The sequence below is a fragment of the Mobula birostris genome, chromosome 10 (genome assembly GCF_030028105.1).
Source record: "Mobula birostris isolate sMobBir1 chromosome 10, sMobBir1.hap1, whole genome shotgun sequence".
NCBI classification, from domain to species: domain Eukaryota; kingdom Metazoa; phylum Chordata; class Chondrichthyes; order Myliobatiformes; family Myliobatidae; genus Mobula; species Mobula birostris.
Genome location: NC_092379.1, coordinates 89,678,797 through 89,704,086, shown reverse-complemented (window position 1 = coordinate 89,704,086; position 25,290 = coordinate 89,678,797). Strand labels below are relative to the sequence as shown.

The window sequence follows — 25,290 nt, the reverse complement described above, 5'->3', positions numbered from 1 at the left end:
TTTGTTAAATACATTTGTCACTTACAAACATAATTAATGGATCCACATTGGATCCATAGTTATCCAAAGGGTTGTTGATTTTATCCTTACAATTTTGTCTAAAAGTTTTTCCATCAAGAAGGTTAAACAGATTAGTTGGTAGTTGCAAATGTACTATTTTTTTTATTTGTCTTAGCAGTTCTTCATTCTTTTGACACTACCTCAGTGGCTAAGGTTGGTTGAAAGATTATGACTAGTAAATCCAGCAAATCTACCTTTAATTTTCTTTGATCATATGTGAATGCGAATTATATACTTCATTTTTTTTAATAGTTGAGCAAAATAGGCAAGGTGCCCTCCTGGGGGTGAAAAGATTAACAAACAAAGAGTATTTGATCATTGTTTGCCATCTTGTGACGCATGAAAAATTCATACTCTTCTGACTGTGAAAAAATTACTGAGAAAAAGATCTGCAGTCCCCTCCAAAAAAGCAATTAGCCTGAATCCAAAATTAATTCCAAAAATGGGCAATTGGAAGAAATGAACTGAGGATGGCTGAAATTGGGCCCATTTTGTGTGGATGGCAATTGCTGAAAATCACTGGAAAGAGTTAACAGTACAGTTTTTTTTTGCAGCATACAATATGTGACTTCTTTTGAGTTCTTCAGTAGAGTTCGTGAAGAATGGACATATGGAAGTAGCTTCCTCCAGAGGTACAACGGGCACAGTTTGTTTCTCATTTTGCATGTTGGCACAGTGGCAATCAGCTCCCAGGGAAAGGCAGTGCTTTCAAACATGAGTAATTGATGAATTGTATGTAATATGCAAATAGGAATGCATAAATCTCCTGAATGACAGCTTAATTTATGTGAGCCTTTAAGAATGCAGGATTAGATTTTAATTAAATATCTTCAAAGGCACCCTGACTTGTAAGTTTTTGGCCTCATTTTTAAGCATTGTTTTTTAATATCACAATGTTTGATAGAGTGGTTAGATTGCTGAAATAACAAAATGGTACAAGTAAGATGCCATGTGCCTCTTAATGTTATCTAATTGTTGGGTGTTAACATTCAGCTAAACAAAATGCAGATGCTTAATAAGCTAACGGGAAGCACCTGTGTTTCTTCAGGAAAGAACTCTTCTTAATTTTGACAGTGCACATCCATGTGTAACAAAAAGAGAAAATGTGTTTTATTCATCCTGAGGGAGCCTTGGATCTCTTGTTAAATTCACCTCATGGAAAATAAGCACTGTATGCCTCGAGTCTCAAAGGCCATCAGCTTTAGTGAAGTGATACATTTAGATCCCTTTTCTCTTTCCAAAACAAGGCAGATGAAAGTGTCGTATATACAGCACTGCACAAAATCCTTGCTTTCCAGGTGAGCACAGTTAACCAGAGCCTTTGCCTTTCAATGCTCTTAGAAGTTGTAATTTGTTTCACAGTAATGGAAAGGCTATAACAGTAAATTGGCAGTTCGAGATATGTTTTCAGTTTTCATTATTATTTTCTCAGAAGCACATTAGCACCGAGAACTGGCAGGTGTTCTGGTCAACTGTGAATGTTCATTTGGCACAACAGCACAAAGCTGGCAAGAAGATGGCTTTTGATGAGGCAGTGGTGAAAGCAGCAATCTCAGTCTTTTCCGACTAAATTTGCTTACAATATTAAATTAGAACCTGAACTGTTTATGTTTATATGTTCTTAGATGCATACTTTCACTAAACAAAAACATAGTAATGTTTAATTGTACAATATTCACACTGAGCAGCAACATGCATTTTAACAACTGAACACCCTGCTGTATTGTAGTCAGTATGGAAGTCATCTATTGGTGATGATGTGTTCATGCCACCAGTGAGAAATGGAGATGTATTTATGTATTTATGCACATAAATGTGTATATATGTACTGTATATGTACTCTGTGTATATACAGTGGACTCCAGTTAATTAGGCCATCGGTTAATCAGGGCAGCCACATATTTGGGATAACTTACAACAAACAAAAACTAATTGAGAAAGTAGTTGGGATCTGCTTCATTTATGTGGGACACTATGCCACTTAATATAGGTAGGTGATTGTGGCTGAACAGTTTCTACCGAGGGTCAGACACGCTCACTTGTATGGCCATTAGACGCTACAATGTGTTTACAGTGAACAGTTTTTAAATAGCATCAGTTAAATGTGTTTGAGTTTAAAAAAAAGTAGCGATTTTTGTCACTGATAGTTGCCGAGAAATAAGCAGAAACACAATTCAGAACTGTTTTGTTCACTGTGGTTTCAAACACTCAGGCTTGCCAGAAATGGCCAGAAGTGAAAACGAAAGGACTTCACTACTTCAACAAGTTAGGAACTACAGAAAATTTGAAGTTATCAACAATCATCCTGAATGTTACAATGAAAATGAAGATTGGGAGGATACAATTGTTGATAGCACGGTATGAAGGCATTATCTACACTAGTTGACTGCACTGATTTTGTTCATTTACAGTCAATCTAAAGAATGCAGCAGTGGCATTTACAGTCAAATAAAACTGGCTTTTTTATAGTACTGTAGTAGTATTGGTAGTGTTCTAAGCTGTTCTGTATTTCATTTAAAACATAATTTTTACTCTGATTTTTTATACCTTTTTAAGTATTTCCATGACACTTCAGCTAATTGGGGAAGCCACTTAATCGGACCAAAAATGCACTGGTCCCAGCGTGTGCCAGTTGACCAGAATCCAATGTACACTGGTCCCAGCGTGTCCCAATGTACAGTGGATTCCAATTTCCTAAATGCACTGGTCCCAGTGTGTCCCAATTGACCAGAATCCAATGTACAGTGGATTCCAATTTCATGGAAATAGTTAAAAAGGTATAAAGAAGATAAAAGAAGTAACAAACGACATGTTTCAATAAAATACAGACAAATTAGAACACTGCAAATACTAATACAGTACTATAAAGCTGTGTATTAGTTTCTAATGGTTATCAACAGAGGAATTCATCCATTGTACACAATGAATAACATCAGTGCAGACACGGGTACAGATAATGGACTGCCTTCATGCAATGCTATCAACAATTGCATCCTCCAAATCTTCATTTTCATTGTAATACTCAAGATGATTGTCAATACCATCAAATTCTTTGTAGTTTCTAATTTGTTGAAGTGGTGAAATAATTTCTTTTTCACTCCTAGCCATTTCTGGCATCTTCAAGTCTGATGGCCCAATTAACCAGAATACCAGAATCCGCACATATCTCTCTATCTGTGATTTGGTAAGGCTGGCTGCACAGTTGAGCTGGAGATGTGACAATTCCCACTCAACATTTGGTGAGGACTGAGGACTTTTTCCTGCTGATTTCCTGCCTGTCACCAGCTTGTTGCCAAATTTGGGCCCACCAAGATCTTCCTCTTATTTCTGAGATAAAATGATCCCTGAACAGTGATCCAGCCATAGTTCCAGCATGAATAAAACTCATCCTCCCATTACCACAGATCTAACATATCCAAAAAGTGTCCTGAACAACCATCCATGATATCTTCTGTGAAAACTGAACTGTTTCCAAGATCAAATTTTCCAGGTTGTAATTTTGTTTTAAAATCAAAAAATTATCTTCCACCATGTGTATCGAAATACAGCTGGCAGCAGTCAGCAGTTTTTCACCCTTCTTCATGGTTAAGTTGATTGGAATGAGATGTGCTGGGAAGATTCATTTACAAAGATATTGGGTTACACTGATGTCCCTAGCATTCTGGGGAATATGGGCATCAATGGGAAAATTACTGGGTGGCTTTCCACTCAACCGAAAGGACCAACCTGGCTTCTTGGTATCAATGTTAACATCTCTTCCAGCCATTTTGGGACATTTTGACTGTGAGATTTTTGTCCTGTACAAGATCTGTTACATACATCTACAGGTGCGTAATGCCTCACAAACATAAAGCAAACTTTTGTTTTAAAGACAAAATGTATATGGTACTGTATAAAGGAGGGTTTTTTTGAGTCCTGGTTCAGGTATTCCTCCAAAATGGAGTGGCTTAGTTATGATATGTGGTAATGATTTACATACCTTCCGTATTGAAAGACTGCTGCTTAAAAATGTAGGAATTTCAGTAATTAACCAGTCTTAGCAACTTAAACACAGTCATAAAATACATATACACTAGTGTGTGAATCCTTTCCCATTCAGTGACAATAGAGGACATTGATCACTTGGCAGCAACATCACATGACAAACTTTGCAGCTTATGCCTTTCTTTCAGCAGTAAAGGTCTGACCATATATACTGGGCTTTCAGATTATGAAGTCATGTAACAGCAATTCATCAAGATGTCAGCTAGGCTTGATCTGAGTTAGATATATTCGCCATTTAGCCAAGAAGTATGCCTGAATAGATTAAGGTTTAATGAATGTTTTGGGACCTTTTCAGACTGATAACTACTATTTAAAATTATATTTTAAGTCTTGCGGAGAAAAAAAATGAGATTGAAAGCCAGCACAGCTTGTTTCTATTTATAATAAAGATTGCAGGTAATGGTCCGAATGTAATGGAGCCTTTGTCTTAATGCCACAGTTTACATGGCTACTGTGTAAGTGACAATATTCAAATCCTGGTCCTAAATAAAATATGCACAGATCGCATGGTCTCTAATTTATGTAAAACCCAGTCGTGTGAAACCTAATACAGCAAAGCTTTCGTTTTACTAGAGTACAGAAGAAATAGATTATAAATCAGTAAATCCATTTTGTTTGAATGCATCCCAAGGAAAATTATTGTGAATATATGTACTGGATGTAAGCTGCTGCATGATGTTTATTTAATGAAGTGGATTTGTTTACGGAACTACAATGTAAATTTCTGAAAGGATTGGTGGGAAAATTTGTGTGATGGTGTGCTTCAAAATAATTTTCCTTTCTACATCATGATTACAATATTTATTTAGGTAATAGTGATTGCAAATAAATTTATTTACTATGTATTTTACTGTACAGGAAGATAGGCTGCTGGGCAAATCTACAATGTTAACATCAAATGCGGAATGTTTTTTTATTTGTTCACTTAATAACTTTGGGCTGCATTTTGCAGTAAGTAAACTTGCACTGTTCCCGAGTCTTTTCATGGCCCGTGGGCAGGATGTTCCTGTCAGCCAATCATCCAGAATGCCTCACTCTTTTATGAACATGAGAAACAACTGCCTATCTCTTTAACCAATTAAATTGAAGGACTGTGAAAAGTCCAAGTCCAAGTGTCAGTCGAAATAGTTAATTCTTTTTCAATAGGTACAGCAAATGTAATAAAAATGGGGAAAGAAGATGTTGGCTAATAGTGATAAAAGAGAGCAAAGAATTTAAATTAATTAAAATCTTTATCTATTTTTCATATAATCTCCTAATTAATGTTATTCTGTTGACACAATGCTCCATAATTTGACAAAGTTAATTTTCAGTGCCGCAGAGGTTGTTTGGAAGTCTTATCATGCTGATAACAATTTCATTGAATGGCCAAACCTTACTTTGTTTCTGCTGAGCTAAGTGCATTTTTGTCATGTTTGTCCAATAATTTCACAGCAACACACACAAGATGCTGGTGGAACTCAGTAGGTCAGGCACCATCTATGGAAATTGTGTTTCAGGCCGAGCCCTTCAGGACTGGAAAGGAGGGGGGAAGATGGCAGAATAAAAAGATGGGGGAGGGGAAGGATGACAAGCTAGAAGGTGAAGCCAGGGTGGGTGGATGATGGGATGGAGTAAGAGGCTAGGAGGTGATAGATGGAAAAGGCAAAGGATTGGAGAAGAAGGAATCTGATAGGAGAGGAGAGTGGACCATGGGAGAAAGGGAAGGAGGTCAATTTCACACTACTTCAATTTGATTCAGTGGATCAGATGGAAAAGATTCCATGAACACAAGAAAATAAGAGCTGTAGTGGGCTGTCAGGTTCCTTAAGACTGCCGAACCATTTAATATGAACATGGCTGAGCGATGCTGGCCTCAACACATCTTTATTCGCCTTAGCAGGTTAACATAGCTTTAGGAGGAGCATGGCATCTCCGAAGATCCTTTCTGATTTCCGGCTTTTTCTGCATCAGCGCAGTTGCTGGAATCACAGTCTGATATATATACATATACACACACACACATATACATACATACATACATACATATATATATATATATATATATATATATATATATACACACATACACACACACACACACACACACAGACACACACACCAATTTTCCTCACAATTATTTCAACCAGGCTCAAAATCTCCCCTCAGCTATCTTCTATTTACACAATTATTCTTTTTTCCCTGTTTAGATCTTTTTTTTAATGCCATGTAGTATTTCCCAGACTGAGAATTCAGTCAGTTTACTACATCTTGTAACCAACTTCAAGGAACCAGCGATGTCACAATTGATTAATTTTATGGAAGCACTTCTTTGTGTTGACTTGGGCTGATTCAAGTACAGATTTGTTATCCCTCTCTTTGGAGGCCAGTCATGTTCTGATGACATTGCTCTAATTAAGAACTTAGCCGTACAGGGAATCTGTCCTGATGTGCATTCATGGATTTATTTCTACAGTGTTAGGGGTCAAATCATAATGCCCATGCACTGAGAATGGAGATGATTGGAAGTCTATTTTAGAGTTGAATAAAATTTCAAAGAAAGTTATGGAAGAAAAAGAAGACATTTAACCCATTTTTTTTGTCTTAACCTTTGGTTACATATGCCAAAGATTGGTAGAGATGGCCATCTTGCAGGACTGACTCAGCCCCACGCACACGTGATACCAACGTCAATGACATTGTGTTTGATCCAAGAGATTCTGCTGAGGCTGGAAATCTTGAGTGGTGTGCACGCAACGTCGGGGAACTCAGCAGGTCAAGTAGCAGTTATGGACAGGAATAAACAATCAAACGTTTCAGGCCACAACATTTCATCAAGACACGTGTTGTATTTAGTTGGAAACTGAGTAGCCTCACCTTTTCCCGTCAATTATTGAGATGAGAAGACACTTAAAATTGGGTGGGTTCTGTTTGTCGATGAGAACAGACCAATAAGTATTACTGCTGTGTGCTCCTGCTGCTGCAGAAATACCTTGTGTCCTGCTTTCTGTCACTGCAGAGCAAGTGTGCAAAGCACATCAGTTAGATCCACATCCAGATCACAGGAGTGAGTACCCAGTGGGACACATTGTAACTTCAAGGATTAGGTTGTTTTATGTTGTGTACCATGTCAAGATGAGATGGTAAGGGTTGGGCAGAAGACAGCTAGGTTAAAGGAATTGGGAAATGGATCGTCAATGAGTGAGGTTGTATACCAAATTGCTGGGGTGGTGGATATAGGAGGATTCAAGCTTCATGAAGTGGAGAATGGTAATTCAAGTGACAAACCAATAGTGAGGGTGGGGGATGGGGAAATAGATTCAGTATACAGATTGTCAGTGAACTGGGTCAAGTTAAAGATCATTTGATGTGATAGTGAGTTGGGTATATGATTAGTGGAAGGGGAAGTAGTGAGGGTCACAAGTGGTGTGTGTGGGTTGGTAGTGAGGTTCTCAAGGAGCAGCTGTTGCAATATAAGTATTTATCTTACATGTGGCCCACAAGAGGCAGGTTCCCAGTGCTAAGTACCAATGCTTTGGACCCTCGCACCTGCTCAGGTTAGTTACCTTTAAGTAACATTGACATGGGCCTTAATATATTATTGCCTGCACTCTCTGCTGGCCATTTATTTGTGGTCCTAAATCACAGGAGTGACATGATGTGTGAGCTGTTCTTGTGTTGTATGGGTTCTTCCTTGCATTTGGTGTAAGTAAACCCTTTTCCTTTGCAAATTGATTTGTTTTTATATTGAAATTGAATCATGCACTGTAGAAAAATGTACACATTCCAATTTCTGCTTATTCTCATATAATTCTCTGAAGGATACTTATCATTGGTATAATGTTATTAAGTGGTCTAAAATCCCTGAACGTGTGCATAAAGACTTGAGTTTAAATTAAAATTAAAACTATGGCGTCAAGGATTTCCCAGTACCATATAAATGCAACACACATCAAAGTTGCTGGTGAATGCAGCAGGCCAGGCAGCGTTGAGTGTTGCTTGAATTTCCAGCATCTGCAGAATTCCTCGTGTTTACCATATAAATGCAATTGACTTTTCCATTCTATAAACCTTCATTATGTGTTGTGTTTTTAGTGTGATGTAGAATTAGCTATTAATATTTCAGTATATCAATAGCCGGCATATGATTCATAACATCAAGATAGCGGAGATAAATTTGACCTAAAACATGTCTCTTTAAATTAATACTTTGATCATTAATGATAGTAAACTTCTGTGAAAATGCCAACTATATTTCAATACTTATTTATTCTGTAGACTACTGTGGTAAACCATATATATATGTTGTAACTGGGCTAACTGGACATGCCCCTCTGCTGACTGCCCCTGTGGCTCCTCCCACAGAGTCCTGAATAAAGGTGTTTCGCCTTGCCCCTCCCCCTCAGTCCGGGGGCAGACACTCACCATGGAGGTCGTATTGTACAGCGAATAAAAGCCTTTCGATATTTTACCTAACCTCAGTCTTTTGGAGTTATTGAAGCTGCTTCAATTTTATTCGCTGTACATTTTAAAGCATGGAACAGGCTTTGAGACCCGGCAAATTAGACCTCGATCCGCCAACGCCAGAAGATGGAAAGGCTTTCGAACTCTGGCTGACCTGCTTCAAAGCGTACCTAGAGGATTTTAAAGCGACCGACCCCGTAGCGAAGTGCAGAGTTCTACTGTCCAGGGTCAGTCCACGGGTCAATTCGCTGATCAGAGACCAGCCGAGCTACGACGGCGCGATGAGCGCCCTCAAAGGACAATACCTGCAGCCGATAAACAGCATCTATGCTCGGCACCGCTTAGTGACACGGCAACAATGGCCTGGGGAATCAAGTACTGAGTTCGTCCAGGCCCTACGGACACTCGTGTGGGCCTGCAATTGCCAGGAGCTGACGGCGGTGCAGCATGCAGAGCTCCTAGTGAGGGACACCTTCATCACGGGGACCAGGTCAGTGTATGTGTGCCAGCGGCTGTTGGAAAAAGCCAATCTTACCTTAAGTTTGGCGATCGAGCTAGCTAACACACTGGAGGCCGCTCTGCATAACTCCGAGGCTCTCCAGGCACGAGATCCCCCGATGGCCTCGTGGGAACCGCAGACCCCGCAACCCGCTGGTGAATCAACCTCGGATGCCGTCAGTCACAAGTCCCCGCAACCCGCCGGCAAATCGACCTCGGCTGCCACCAGTCGCGAGTCTGCGAAGTGCTACTTCTGCAGACTGGAGAAGCACCCCCAGAAACGCTGCCCAGCCCAAGAAGCTACCTGTTCCAGCTGCGGAAAGAAGGGCCACTTCGCAAAGGTGTAAGTCCAAACCGCAAGTGAGACATGGGGGTCGCCATCTTCCCTGCATGCTGCCACCACGTGTGAGACATGGGGGTGGCCATCTTGGTCGGCACCACCTCCCACCGCCTACAACCAACGGGTGCTCATGGGGCACCCCAATGTGCCGGACCAAGACAGTGACCCAACCCTGGCTTCCGTGACCCTCGACCAAAGCGCTCCCCACCAGCTCGCAAGGTCAATGATGGACATCCTGGTGGAGGGGCACAGGACAAGCTGCTAGTTTGACACAGGCAGCACGGAGAGTTTTATCTACCCGGACATGGTGCAGCATTGTGGACTCATGATATGGCCGTTAAGTCAGAGGGTCACCATGGCTTCCCGGTCGCATACAACAGACATCCTGGGGAGTTGTGTAGTGACACTAGTGGTGCAGGGCACAGAATATCGAGACTTTACGTTACTGGTTATGCCTCAACTGTGTGCCACTGTGCTATTGGGGCTCGACTTTCAGAGCCACCTGAAAAGCGTGACAATGAAGTATGATGGGCCCCTCCCACCAATCACTGTCGTAAATCCCCAGTTTTGTAGAGATATGTCACTTACCCCGCTACTGACCACACACACACACCGACCCGCACATCCCACCCAACACCATGCCAACTGCTGCACTACCGACACCACTTGCGGCCTCTCCACCCTCAGGATCCCTCCCCACCGCTGTTCGCCAACCTGACCCCTGACTGCAAACCTGTGGCAACTAAAATCAGGAGGTACAGCGCGGGGGACAGAGCCTTCATTAAGTCAGATGTGCAGCGGCTGCTCAGGGAGGGGGTCATTGAGGTAAGCACGTGTCCTTGGAGGGCGCAGGTGGTCGTTGTTCGGAACGGGGAGAAGAATAGGATGGTCGTGGACTATAGCCAGACCATCAATAGGTTCATGCAGCTCGACACATACCCTCTACCCCGCATCGCGGATATGGCCAATCAGATAGCACAGTACAAGGGTACTCAACCATAGACCTAAAATCCGCTTACCATCAGCTCCCCATCCGCTGGGAGGACCGCCCTTACACCGCCTTCGAGGCGGACGGCAGGCTTTATCAATTCCTGCGCATCCCCTTCGGTGTCATGAATGGTGTATCTATCTTCCAGAGGGCAATGGACCGGATGGTGGGCCAGTGCCAACTGAAGGCCACGTTCCCATATCTGGTTAACATCACCATCTGCGGTCACGACCAGCAGGATCATGACAACAACCTCCAAAAATTTCCCCAAGTGGCCAAAGCTCTCAATCTCACCTATAACAAGGACAAGTGTGTATTTAGGACCACCCGACTTGCTATCCTTGGGTGTGTCATGGAGAATAGAGTCATTGGCCCTGACCCTGACCCTGACCGTATGCAGCCCCTGTTGGAACTCCCTCTTCCAAACACCAGAGCCCTCAAAAGGTGCCTGGGCTTCTTTTCTTATTACGCCTAATGGGTCTCTAACTACGCAGACAAGACCCACCCCCTGGTCAAGTCCACCACATTCCCCCTCTCAGCCAAGGTCCGCGCGGTCTTCAGCCGCATAAAAGGGGACATTGCCAAAGCAACAATGCATGCGGTGGATGAGTCCATCCCCTTCCAAGTAGAGAGTGAGGCCTCCGACTTTGCACTGGCTGCTACCCTCAACCAGGTGGGAACACCGGTGGCGTTCTTCTCCTGTACTCTTCAAGGCCCTGAAATTCGGCACTCTACGGTGGAGAAAGAGGCCCAGGCCATAGTGGAAGCTATTAGGCACTGGAGGCACTATCTCGCCGGCAAAAGGTTCACCCTGCTAACTGACCAGCGCTCAGTCGCATTCATGTTTAATAACCAACAGCGGGACAAAATCAAAAACGATAAAATTCTGAGGTGGAGAATCGAACTCTCCACCTACAACTATGACATCATGTACAGGCCTGGGAAGCTCAACGAGCCCTCCGATGCCCTATCCCGGGGAACGTGCGCCAGCGTGCAGGTCGACCAGCTATTTGCCCTACATGTAGAACTTTGCCACCGGGGGGTCACCTGGCTTTTCCACTTCGTGAAAGCCCGGAACCTGCCTTACTCCCTTGAGGAGATCAGGATGACGACCAGGGACTGCCAAGTCTGCGCAGAGTGCAAACCGCACTTCTACCGACCCGAAAAGGCACAACTCATCAAGGCCACCTGCCCCTTTGAGCGACTGAGTATTGACTTTAAGGGCCCCCTTCCCTCCACCGACCACAATGTGTACTTTCTTAAGGTAATTGACGAGTACTCGCGGTTCCCCTTCGCCATCCCCTGCCCCGACACCACTACCACGTCAGTTATAAAAGCCCTGCGCAAGCTCTTCACTCTGTTCGGATACCCATGCTATATCCACAGTGACAGAGGGTCCTCGTTTATGAGTGACGAGCTGCGCCAATACCTACTGGCTCGGGGAATTGCAACTAGTAGGACCACGAGCTATAATCCCCGGGGGAATGGACAGGTGGAGAAGGAGAATGGCACAGTGTGGAAAGCCACACTCTTAGCCCTCAGGTCAAAGGGACTGCTGGTCTCCCGCTGGCAGGAGGTCCTTCCCGAGGCACTCCACTCCATCCGCTCCCTGTTATGCACGACCACCAATGCCACCCCTCATGAGCGGCTCTTTCCATTTCCCAGAAAGTCGATCACTGGGACCACCCTACCAACTTGGCTGACGTCCCCGGGGCCAGTGCTGCTCCGGAAACATGCAAGGAGTGATAAATACTCCCCAATAGTCAGAGGGTTCACTTACTTCATGCGAACCCCCAGTATGCCTATGTGGCTTTACCTGATGGGCGGGAGGACACAGTCTCCATCCGCGACCTGGCGCCCGCAGGAGCACCGGGCCCCTACCCTGAACACTCCGTGGTGACTATTGACCCCGTACCCACCAATGTATGTACCCATGAGACACCGTGCACTCGAAGCCCTACACAGACACTACACAACACTCCACAACACTCCCATAGCGAATAAAAGCCTTTCGGTATTTTACCTAACCTCAGTGTTTTGGAGTTATTGAAGGTGCTTCAACTACAAGTTGTGGAGGTTAGTTCAAAAACACAATACTCCATTTCCTGTTTGGTTAAGCATTTAAGCTGTTTTTCCAGGTATATTTACTAAAGGACAGCAACACTCTTTCCAATATGTTGTTCATTACAAAGTACCATAGGTGTTCAAGATCTTGTGGATAAAGTCAGGTATTGCTGCATGATACATTACAATTTGAAGGAAGATGTTTATAATTCGATTAGCATTAGTTGCAAAGAAGGCTCATATAAGTTTGAAGGTTTGTGTTCTTTGGTTATCACCTTTGCTCACGAAAGCATCCACTCAAACTGAATGAGTAAACAAGTGAAACTGTCTGATAAACTGAACGTCATGTACTGGGTCCATATTGTGTAATAAAACAGTGTTTGCTTGTATACCCATTGTAATAAATAACATAAAGTATCAAGTTAAGAGCTTGAACACCGCAAAAGTGATTAATGTTGATTGTTCATTAAACATCGATAGCACTGCTTGGCTATAATCAGATTAGTTGTGTAATGGAGTGCATTTGTTCTGCCGCCTGATTGTTTTGCCATCAGTGAGTCAAAGTATCATGTTGCTCATGACTCTGGATACATTTTGCCTTGTTTTTTTTAAGTAAAAAGCTTCAAATGAGGTGTCACTCGTAAAACTAAAGCAGGCTTTGAAATAAGAAAGAGATATATTATTTTCCTCTTGCTTAATCTCTGAGCGGGCAATGATGTACAAGCTCTGAATGCCAAGGCACCTTCAGCGCCGAACTAAAATTCTGAATCTCCAAGATTGATCAAACTCTGTACAGTCAGAGCACACTTCAGACAGGTAAAGTTCATCAGCTGCTCGCCCGCGCAATCTCTGACGCAGGCCTAATCCAATTTAGGTGACAGCTAGGTGATAACTATTAGACTATAAGGCAGACTTGAAGAAGCCATTGCTGCCATTATTGGGACTCCGATCCCAGAAGGAAAGATAAGGAGAGAATGTGAGAAGGTAAGAAGGAGATTGATCGTCAGTGGCATTAACCCAGGTCAGTCAGTTAGAACCCCTTGTCTCTGACAGGTACTTTTGCAATTTTTTCTTTGAGAGAAGTTAATAGAACCATTTTAGTTCCATTCACCAACCTATTAAATTAGCACAGGAGTTTGTATGTGTAGCTCAGTCAGAAATGTATCAATGTAATGAAAAACAAACCAATCTAAGCATTGTCACTTCTGTTAGATTATCACAAACAGAGAGACAAGGAGGAGCAGTAGGATGGGTTGATTGTAGGCAATTCTTTTCAATTCATACAAAACAGTTTTTTCTAGTTTGGAAAATCTAGTTCACTACACAGAAATTGTTCAAATATGCTACTCAGTATGCATCGGATAAAGGCCAAAGCATCCTTCGGATACAAAAATGCTGGTAATTTTAAATCTAGCTAAAAATTCCTTCATTAGTACAGAAACAGCTACTTGTATTCCATGTGAATAGAAAGAGAACTCTTCTGGTATCTGGGGACTTCTTACTTCCTTGGGGAATGCTACACTGAAAATGTACACTATCCATCTGGGATAAATCGGTTATCGCAGAAAAATTAACAGAATGAATTCTCGCCAACGTTCATTTTTCCATGTAGATTGTATTTGAATACATTATAGATTAACAAGAAACTCTTGGGTTAACTGCAGTTACTCAAAATATATTGGTTACAGGCAAAAATGTGAAAAAGAATATTAGCCAACTTTCATTTGACAAATTATATTCAGAGCGAAGTGACAATAGATTATTAATTCATATTATATTTCCAATAAACCTTTACATTCAAGTGCTCTTGCTGAGTGAATTGAACACCACTGCTAATTCCATGATAAATATGTTTCTCTGTGTGAACTGTAGTGCAGGTTAAGGATGTACTTTATTTTTCTGTACTAAGCATTACAAATAATTGCAGGTTCATTTGGTTGCAAGAACTCAAAATAAAATGCATTCACTCTGGACAAATACATCACCAAGCATATCTTCACTTTGTGATATCAGAATTATTGTAACCAGAAATTATGCACAATAGGGTAGTAATTCACACTCTGTAAAAGCTCTGTGTGCTGAGGAATTTTAACAGTAGGGGTATGTTCACAGTAGGGCAGTTTGAATTCAAAATAGGTATGGTTGTGTTCTTTAATGTTTATCTCAATACAACTGCGTACTTCTTAAATTGTTCTTCCCTGGCTCCATTCCACTCTTATTATTTTAAAGCAAGAAGTTCAAATTCTTTGAGTTGTCATTAAGAAGGGAACTGTGCTCTGGTTAATAATGATCATTAGTGGCACACAGAGTGAAGGAGTTCAGTCAGAATTCCTAGTTACATTCAGTGATGCGAAATGACTGCGAGGTGTTGAACATGTGCCTTTGTTCTTGAAATGCACAGCTCAAAAAAATTCATAGGCCTTTAAATTCTGCTTCCTGCTCCAAAAGAGCCCAGATTTCTGGATTTGTTGATTGATTACTAGATTACTTAGTTTGCTTTCTTCTCACAAAATGTACAGATTGCAATGTTAACTCTATTTCCCTTTGGATTAGGAAGCTGTTAACATTTGTGTCTGTTTTTACAAACTTCTCAAATCTTAAATGCATTGATTGGGGCTGGAGCACCTTTGAGGATCAAGATAGCAGAAAGGTTAAGTTTGTTTTGGGCTTTCAAAGTTATCTGGTAAGTATCTAAAGACATTAGAGGAACACCTTTCTGAATGAAAGGAAACAAGGTGTAATTAGTTTGATAAATGTCCTTATTTACAGAAACCATCATGAGCATTTGTATTGATTCACTTCAGTAGCTAAGGAGTGGAGCTTTGGGAGGGGTAAGGCCAAAGAGCTCAGTTGAAATGTGCCTGCTCCTTATCACCATTGTCAGAATGATTGGCCTCTTAGGAGAGTACAGACTGGTCATGGGCTTTCTTCAGTCTCTGCTGATTAGTTAGAAACACTCATTTGAAAAGGTATTGTTTGATGATTTGTGAAGAGCACCATTACGTTGATGCCAGTCTGTCAGTATTGGGTTGATGACCTGGAGAGAATATTGAGCTTGACAAGAGTTGCTTTGGAAATACAGATGTACATTAAACAAATGTCTCATAAAAATAAAAGTAATAGGGTAATGTTCAGCAAGTCCCCCCATTTGCCTCAATTGTGATCCTTTTGGCATTAATGCAGAAGCAAGTACAGTATATCAGTGATAGTGTAGATGTTTGAGCCTGCTTCCTTGGATGAACATACTCCATGTTTTGAGGAGTATGTTTTTTTCTGTCAAAACATCACTGAAGTATATTACCTGACAGTAAATTCTCTGGGCTATTTGTCTGACAATCAACTTGAAACAATTTGTATTCATTCTGTACCACCTATGTAGTAAATGCAAACATGCAAATCAAAAAAGGAAGAATGAGGGACAGAAAGGTTTAGGGAGGGAACTCCTGCGAAAGAGTGATGAAAATAAAGGACAGACTCATTTTCTAAAATAAATTTCCATATAACTGATGTGAGTCTTGCAGTCCAACCTCTGGGGCTGGTTACTAAATTTTGTCAGTGAGAGTTCTGCAGTATTTTTGTGTTGCTCAATATTTCTAACATCTGCAGAATCCTGTGTGTTTTCAATTTTCCCTTGCTCCCTGGGGTTTGGTGCTGAGCTTTATCAGAGCATCCTATCTACCTGCCAGTGTAGGCACAGCTAAACCACATGGTAGGTTGCAAAGTGTGCGAGGGAAGAAGGTGATGCATAGGATACAAACCTAACAGCACTTTCTGTACTGCTTGTTCGCAGTTAAAGAGAACATTGTACACTCACCTTATAAAAATGGTGAATCAGTAGTACTTTTTAAAGATATTATTGCAGTTTACTGACCCATATTTCAAAAACACTGTCTTATTCCAGTCAGTTCTACATGCAGTTAAGATGTGGAAGCCTTGCAACTTGTTTGATTCATACTTAATCTAAAGTTTTGCAATGTATATCCACAAAGGATTTTAAGATTTTGTTGACTGGATGATAGTTGTACTGATAAATTACTTACAGAGTTTGCTTTGTTGCTGAATCTTAATGTTCTTTAAAAAGTTACATTTGAATACTTTTAATTTATACATACATACCAGCTTAAAGTTTAATGCTGGAAAGACATCTATGAAGTTATCTCTTTAAGAAGTTTTCTAAAATAAAAAATAGGCAATCTTAAGAGCTTTCTTGAAGTGGTACAGAGAGGTGAAATGAACTTAACCTATAGATATTACCATAGTTACCTGCCTTCCAATGCTATGTTTAAATGAGGACAAATAATTGCAGAACCTTTAATGTGTTTGGTAAGATGTGTGCTAATATTGCATCGATCATTTCCACTAGTTAGGCTGATGGCAGTCAAGTTGCAATGGAACAAATGGGGCCATCCATCGGAAATTCTGTCCTTGTAACTTTACGGCTGGATGTCATAAATGGCTTTGGAATTGAGAGTATTTCAAACACAAACTCTCATTAAGTGTGGAGCTCTGACTGAATAACCCTTTTGCATGAACTTACATGAGGCCAGTTGCGGACAAATATAAAGACAGAGCACATGTCAATAAGTACTCTGTATATATAATTCTTATTTTTAAAAAATTCCAGTGTTAAAATATTATTTGATGGATGTGATATAGTAGAAGATATTAGTTTACACTTTGCATGTGCATTATCATAGGACGGGGAAATATTCTGTAGGCTGCAGCATTTGTCCATTAATGGCGTTCTGGGTTACCTCTAGCTCTCAGTGCCTGTTATTAATTTTAAATTCTGCACATCAGTTGATAATTTAACTTTCTGACCAAAGATAAATGTCAAGCTACAACTGTTCACTCTCATCATTGCTGGTTTGTCTGGAGCTCCCTTGACACTGGATGGCAAAATCACATTCATGACTCCTGAGCATCCAATCTGCTGCAGGTCTTCCACATGGGATACAAACTGGAAGGACAGATGAAAATGAGTTAAAACAGAAGATGCAGGAGACACAGAGGAGCTCAGATGAAACCAAGTCTCTGGCAAGCTTTTGCTGACCCCAGAGCAGCTTGATGGATTTCAAAGTTGACATTCAGTTGAAATATGATGTATTTGATGAGACCTGTCATTACTAGGACCTTAAGACACCTTTCCCAGGGGACTACAGTGCACCATGTCTGGCAGAAGTTGATTGCCAGAGTGAACACTGAAATGATAATCCCAGTATCAGGAAACAGAAGTGGGAGAGATGGTTTAAGCAATCCAGTAATATAAGGTTAACCAATCAAGTTACTTTTTTTTCATATTTGATACTCACCCACACCTTCAAGCAACCTTACAATTTCTTTTTTATATCTCAGTTATATGTTTATTTATATACAGCTGGATACAGTGTTATGATGTACAGAAAGTACGTCATAACACAAGTACAAGTACAGAAGGTGCTTGGCCACATTTCATATTCTCTGAGGATTTATTGTCGAACATTTCATGGCAATGTTGGACCCCTGCCGTTAGGGAAATGTCCCATAATGGTGGGACTGGGCTTGAGAATGCCTCAGTATTCAGTGGCAAAGGGATGAAAAATGCTAACAACTTTTACCACATCAAAAATGATTCATTTATTTCTTATGTGGGTAGCACAGTACCTGATGTTATAGTACTGGCTGGACTTGAGTGTTTGGTTATTGGTTGAAGACACTGATAGATTACTAATTGGTGCCCATATACTCAGTGGCCACTTTACTAGTTACAACCGTACAATGCATTAATATAAATGTCTAATCAGCCAATCACATGGCAGCAACTTAATGCATAAAAAGCATGGAAACATGCTCAAGAGGTTCAGTCTAAACATCAGAATGGCGAAGAAATGACAAAGAAGCGGGTTTGACTGTGGAATGATTGTTGGTGTCAGACAGGGTGGTTTAAATATCTTAGAAACTGCTGGAATCTCTTGGATTTCCATACACAACAGTCTCTAGAGTTTGCAGAGAATGGTGTGAGAAACAAAAAGAAAACATTCGGTGAGTGGCAGTTCTTTGGGGAAAAGGTGCCGCTTTAATGAGAGAAGTTAGACTAGTTCAAGCTGACAGGAAGGCAACAGTAATTCAAATAACCAAGCATTACAGCAGGGATATGCAGAAGAGCATCTCTGAACACACAGCATGTGAAATATTGAAGTGGATGGGTTACAGCAGCACAAGACCTCAAACATACACTAAGTGGCCACTTTATTGGGTACAGGAGGTACCTATTAAAATAGCCACTGAGTGTATGTTGCAGAGTTCATCCTGGTGACAGTGTTGCCCTTTTTTACTTGAGAAAGCAACAGGACCGTGGAGAAGCATGTTCCCAATGGAAGCAGTCTGGGTCTGCTGATCTCCCCAGTATCTGGAATTAATATACAGAGGGATCTTGGAGTCCAAGTCTATAACTCATTGAAAGTGGTCACAGAAGTAGAAAAGGTGGTAAAGAAAGCAGCAGCATGCATTCCTTCATTGGTTGCAGTATAGAACAAAAGAAGCAGGAAGTCATGTTACAGCTATATAAACTTTCAGTCAGGCTGCACTTGGAATATTGTGTGCAATTCTGATCACCCCATTGTGGGAAGGATGCAACGGCACTGGAAAGGGTACAAAAGAGGATTACCAGGCTGTTGCCTGGATTAGAGGGTATGAACAACAAGGAGGGGTTGTATAAACTCATGTTTCATCTGGAGTATTGTAGGCTGAAGGAGACCTGATGGAAGTTTATAAGATGCTGAGAGGCAGGGATATGGTCAGAACATTTTTCTCTAGAATACAAATGTCAAGCACTGAAGGACATGCACTTAAGGTGAGCAAGAGGAAGTTCAGAGGAGTCCTGATGAATGGTCTCAGCCCAAAACATCAACTGTACGCTTCCTCCCTTGGATGGTGAAGCAGAAATGACTGGTGTTTAAGAAGCTCTTAGATAGACAAATGAATAGGCGAGGGATTGAAGAACAGTGATCATGTGCAGCCCGAAGAGTATTAGTTTAATTCGGCATTTTTGGTGAAGTCATTGTGCTTGGAGGCTATATTCCAGTGTTTTACTCCCTTTAACCTCATGATAAATCTTCTAAAAGCAGATCTACCTTCACGTGAAAGTGTTATTCTTGGTGAGATGAACACTTCTCAAAAATTGTTTTAAAGCTCCAAGCTGAGACTTGTTTTTGCTGTGTTGGAGGATGCTTGTTGAAAAGGATGGGGCCAGGGGAGCTGGATTCAGTGCACCAGCTAGATTCATTGTACTACCCACACCTGGCTACCCTTACCTGGCTTGGTTGCAGAGGGCCAACCTTGCTGTCTCTCTAAACCATACAGCTAGAGATCCATCTCCCAATTTCCCAAAGTATTTCTGCCACCAATAGGACAGAAGTCCACAGCTGGTTGTTAGAGTGCTTTCTATTTGCCTGGCTGAGTAATCTCCCAAGAACACTCGAGCAGTATTTGGGACCACATGGGCCACTTAACTGGCATCCTGTCCACTATCCTGAACACTTGTTTCTTCCACTGATAACACACTGTAGGTGAAGTGAATATCATCAACCAGATTCACTGCACATGTTGAACAGCACCATTGTACTTAACTGTTGTGCTTATTTGTGCAGAAGCACAAGGGTGGCAGATGCTTAGAAAGACCACCTCTTCACTTGGAAATATTTTACTGTTCCTTCATTATTGCTGGCTCTAAATCTGAGCTACTCCGGGAACTCTGGGAGCATTTCCACAACACTTGTGTTCAATATTTCAAGAAGAGACTCACTCTACCAACTCTTCCTCCTTTACAAGAACAATTAGACATGGACAGTAAATGCTGGCCTCATCGATGATGCACATAACATATAAATGACTAAAGAAAAACAATAACGACAAAGATGAGGGTCAGTTCAGTGTAGATTTCAACCATGACCCCAGCAATAATTTCATGAGCTCAATTTCTGTCACACTGAACCAAATCATTAAGCCAAACTCTGACACCCTGGGTTAATCAGTTTGTATTGTGATCATAAAACTAGGCTCAGAAAGTGGTAATCATCTGTTAGGAAGGAAAAATTGTGTTTAAAAAATGAAACCAGTTCTAGTTTAAAAACTAGTTGAAGAGCAACCTTGTATCAAATAAGCTGGTGAGATTTTGAGTTTTCAGCAGAAACTTATTTTTAAAAGGTCTCATTAAAACTGCTTGTTTACAAAATTGTACTGCATCCTCTTGCTTCTGACAATTTTAATAACTTCCATTAAACTTGCTGCATAGAAATACTCTGTTAAAGCCATGTTAAATCAGATGACTTGTGTTCTGTTGAGCATTTCAGTTACAAATTGAGTGAATATCTTCTTGCCGTTTGCAGTCTACTTATCCAGTAATGCATGAAAATATATGCTATTGATCTGCTTGGGAATTTATGATTGCGATTGTTTTGCTGTAGGGGATTCTGCACAAATGAGATCTTCAGGCAGTTAGAATAAAGTTATTAATCTCTGAACATGTTGGTGATGTATTTACAACTTAACTGGTAAAAATGTTTTCGCTTTCATCTTTTATTCTTCCCATTCACCACGTTGTCCTAAGTTTGTGGAAACTTATTTAAATTTGCTCTCTGGAAACACTTAGGCAAGCCCATTCCCTTTCTCTGCTGTGATCTGAACAATCATTTCAAATTCCAATCTCATTTGCAGGAACCCCCTCAGGTGCTTTGAAAACCAATTCAAAACAGATCACGATTATTTTCTAAATTCAGCTCCCCTCCACCACCACCCTCCGCTGTCTGGCCGTTTTTCTCAACAAAAGACCCAACTCGTTCCTTTCCACCACCACACTCCTCTGTCTGGCTTTCCTTCTCAACAAAAGACCCAACCAGTTCCCCTCCACTGCCACCCTCCTCAGTCTGGCAGAGCTGGTCCTCACCCTCAACAATTTCTCCTTCAGCTCCTCCCAATTTTCCGGACTCAAAGGATAGCCATGGGCACCCACGTGTGCCACAACTATGCCTGCCTTTTTGTTGGCTATGTAAAACAGTCCATGTTCCAATCCTTCCTAGGTGGTAACACACCCCAACTCCTGACTGCATTGGTGCTGCTTCATGCATCCATGGTGAGCTCATCAATTTCATCAACAAATTTCAGAACATATGTCAGTGATATTAATTCTGATTCTGCCTCCAACTTTCTCCCTGCCCTTAAATTCACTTGGTCCATTTCTGACATTTCCAACCCACCTTTTCTAGATCTTTGTCTCCATCTCTGGAGATAAACTGATGGCCAACATCTTTTATAAATATACTGACTCGCACAGCTATCTTGAGTAAACCTCTTCCAAACCTGTCACCTGTAAAAATGCTATTTCCTTTTCTCAATTCCTTCGTTTCCACTGACTGTTCACAGGATGAGGCTTTCCTTTCCAGGACATCAGAGATGTGCTCCTCCTTCAAAGAATGAGGTTTCCCTTTCTACCACCATTGATGATGTCCTCACCTGCATTTCCTCCATTTCCTGGAGATCTGCGCTCACCCCATCTTCCTGCTACCTTAACAGGGATAGGGATACTCAGCTACCACCCCAGGAGCCTCTGCATTCAACACATCATTCTCCATAACTTCCGCCATCTTCACTGGAATCCTACCACTCCCTCCACTTTCTGCAGGGATTACTCCTTCCGTGATTCCCTTGTCCATTCATCCTACCCCACTAATCTCACTACTGGCACATATCCTTGCAAGCGACAGAGACACTACACCTGCCCACTGTTCTCTTCGCTTCCCTCTGTTTGGGGCTCTAAGCAGTACTTCCAGGTGAGGTAACACTTCACCTGTGAATCTGTTGGGGCCATCAGTTGTATCTGGTGCTTTTGATGCAGCTTCCTCCACATTGGTGAGACCTGGAGTAAAATGGAGGACTGCTTTGTGGAGCATCTCCTCTCCATCCACCAAAAATGAAATTTCCTGGTGGCCAACCATTTCAATTCCTAATCCCATTCCCATTCCAACATGTCAGCCTATAGCTTCCTCATTTGCCACAATGAGACCACTCTCAGTGGGGAGAGCAACACCACATATTCCGTCCAGATAGCTTCCAACCTGATGGCATGAACATCGATTTCTCCTTCCAGTAATTTTTTTCCATTCCCCACTCTGGTCTTTCAGCTGTCCTCCACACCTGTCTGTCACCTCCCCCAGTGCCTCCCATTCTTCCCTTTTTCCCAGAGGCTCCTCCTATCGGATTCCTCCTTCTCCAGACCTTTACCTTTCCCATCCACTAAGCTTCACCTATCACCTTCTAGCTAGTTCTACTTCCCCTCCACCCATCTTTTTATTCTGGCATTTTTCCCCTTTCTTTCCAGTCCTGGTGAAGGGCCTCAGCCTGAAACATCAACTGTTTATTCATCTCTATAGATGCTGCCTGACCTGCTGAGTTCCTCGAACATATTTTGTGTGTTCCTTTTGGATCTCCTGTGTCTGAATAATCTCTTATGATTATTTTGTAAATTACTTTTCTCTGAGAAACATTTCTTTTTAAATCCGATTCCTGGATTGTTAAAACATTTTTAATATTGAGACCTTGTAGTTTTAAAATAAACATACCTTTACAGAGTTATTTTTACTTGGAAAGGAACCACTTATTATCCTTTTTTGACTTGCTCGCTGATGAAGGCCACCATATTATTTGGAAACTTAGACTCTTTCCATTCCTTTCAGATCTTTGCATTTCAAACATTATGCAGTGCAATTCAGACCCAAGTTTTTGCTTTACAACTTGCATTTGTTTGGAAATCAATAGACATTAACAAATCCCACTGGTGCAATAAAGGCATTTAATTTAACATGGTCTAGTAATAAAATCCCTTCGATTATGAATAGTGTTGAAGGAAAACGAGGTTCAAATATTTTTTTTCTGTTTCCACCTCACGGCCTTTCCCCGCGCGTTCCCCACGAGCAAAATGGGTATGGTGGTTAACGAGAATGGAGTGGCCTGGGCTATTGATCTGAAGGCAGGAATTGAAATCTTATCACATAGTTATGGAATTTAGATTCAGATAGTTTAGTAAATATTGAATAAGTAGTTAGTTCAGTAATGGTGACTGAAAATACTGGATTGTTATAAAAATCCATTTTGTTCACCCATGTCCTTTAGGAAAACATATCAGTCACCTTTTCCTAGTCTGACCTCCAGACCCATAACAATGTGATTCAATCTTGATCACCCTCTGAAATGTTGTGCTAAGCCACTTGGTTTAGGGACAGTTAAGGATGGACATTAAACTCAGGCCTTTGCTGCAGTGTTCACATTCCCATGGATGAGTAGAAATAGAGAAAAGTACAAATTTGGTAGTTTTCTGCAGGATTTACATTTTTTCATTTCTTGCTGCTATAAAATGGAATTTGGGAAACATATTGGTACCAGTCTAAAATGTTATTTGTTTGAAATTAACTACAACAATTAAAATAAACCTCTTTCCTTCTATGACAGCTCGAGGCCTGGAAGACCCCCAAAACGTACCCTGAGTGTCTCTTTGCCAGAAAATTCGCGCATCATACCCCATGCTGTCCCAGGTCTCTTATCACCAGGAATCATCTCACCAACAGGTAATGAAATCCATAAAATCATCAGCACAGATATTGTACAGCTCTTCAATTGAAATGAACTAATATTGATCGAATTGGCTTGTCCTTCAGGGGGTTTATGCTTCAGTAGAGGTTGGAATATTGGATTTTTTGATTATTCATAAAAAACAACATAGTTTTACTGTTACATTGTTTCAGATTCAGTGTTGTTTGATACTCTCATTCATTGTTCAAGTTATATATTTCAATTTTCTCCGAAGCTCCAATGATAGTTGATTTTATCAATAAGAAATAGCAACAAATAAATAAAATTAATTCTCAGATTTAGTATTCTAACTTTTTCATTTATTTGTAAGTTTTATAATGGTATTTTTGATCATTTTTATAATCAAAATCTTAAATAGTAAAAAGCTCTATCTGAAAATTTTTTACCAATTTTCTCCCATGTTCTGTCCGGTCTGTTGGTCTCCTGCTGGGTATCATACGACAGGCACTATACTAATTGCCCACTGTTCAGATGTGAGATTTAATTATTTTGGTGATCTACTTAATATGAGTAGAATGGGGGTGATCCTCTGCCTACCTGAGGGCTATGCACACATTACTGGAATTATGAGGTAAGGGCCCAACTATTCACTTTAGTCCAAGGCCCCCATGGGTCTCTCACATTGCTCTGATTGGTTGAGAAGCCAAAAGGAAATAAAATATCTTTTTATGGGACCTTAGTAACTTAGAGCACAAGAGTTTGTCAGTTGGCCTGTTCTTTCCGTGTTTCTCCTTTGCAAGTGCTTCAACCCATGCTCTTGCTTGTGCTGTACAAATTCAAAATAGTATCTTCTTGAAAAGGCCAGCAACAGCCTGAAATATTCTTCGGCCATAGGTTGTTCAACTCTATTTGCATATTTGGAGACATTTTATTCAGTTACTTGTGTGGCCCATTGGAAAAGTGTGAAATGTTGCCTCGTCACAGTTTCAAATATTGCAGCAAAAGGCTTCCTTTAAATCTGATAACCCGATTGAAGGCATTCATTGTGCCACCAAATGCTACTCCATGCGAAGCTGGATAATAGGCTTTGCAAGGTAGTCTGGGAAGTAACACTTGTTTCTCACAGTTCTACTGGAAATAACTTAGAGGAAGGAACTATGTTATTTTTTAGAATGGGAGATAGAATGGGACTATTGCAAAAGAACAAAGAAAATCATACTGTCATACATAATGAAAGCTGGCACTTTGGTGTAAGTCGTCCATACCAACCATGATTCCCCTAAAAGCTTGT

At 41.1% G+C, this 25,290-nt stretch overlaps 1 protein-coding gene across 3 annotated transcripts in view; it reads left to right on the top strand.

Moving 5' to 3' along the window:
• The window catches only part of dacha (dachshund a), a 400,811-nt gene that overhangs the window by 163,558 nt on the left and 211,963 nt on the right, over positions 1–25,290 (top strand). For all 3 annotated transcript variants that reach the window (XM_072270530.1, XM_072270529.1, XM_072270531.1), the window contains exon 2: positions 23,919–24,034. In XM_072270530.1, coding sequence (XP_072126631.1) covers positions 23,919–24,034 — 116 coding nt within the window. The remainder of the gene's footprint in view (positions 1–23,918; positions 24,035–25,290) is intronic.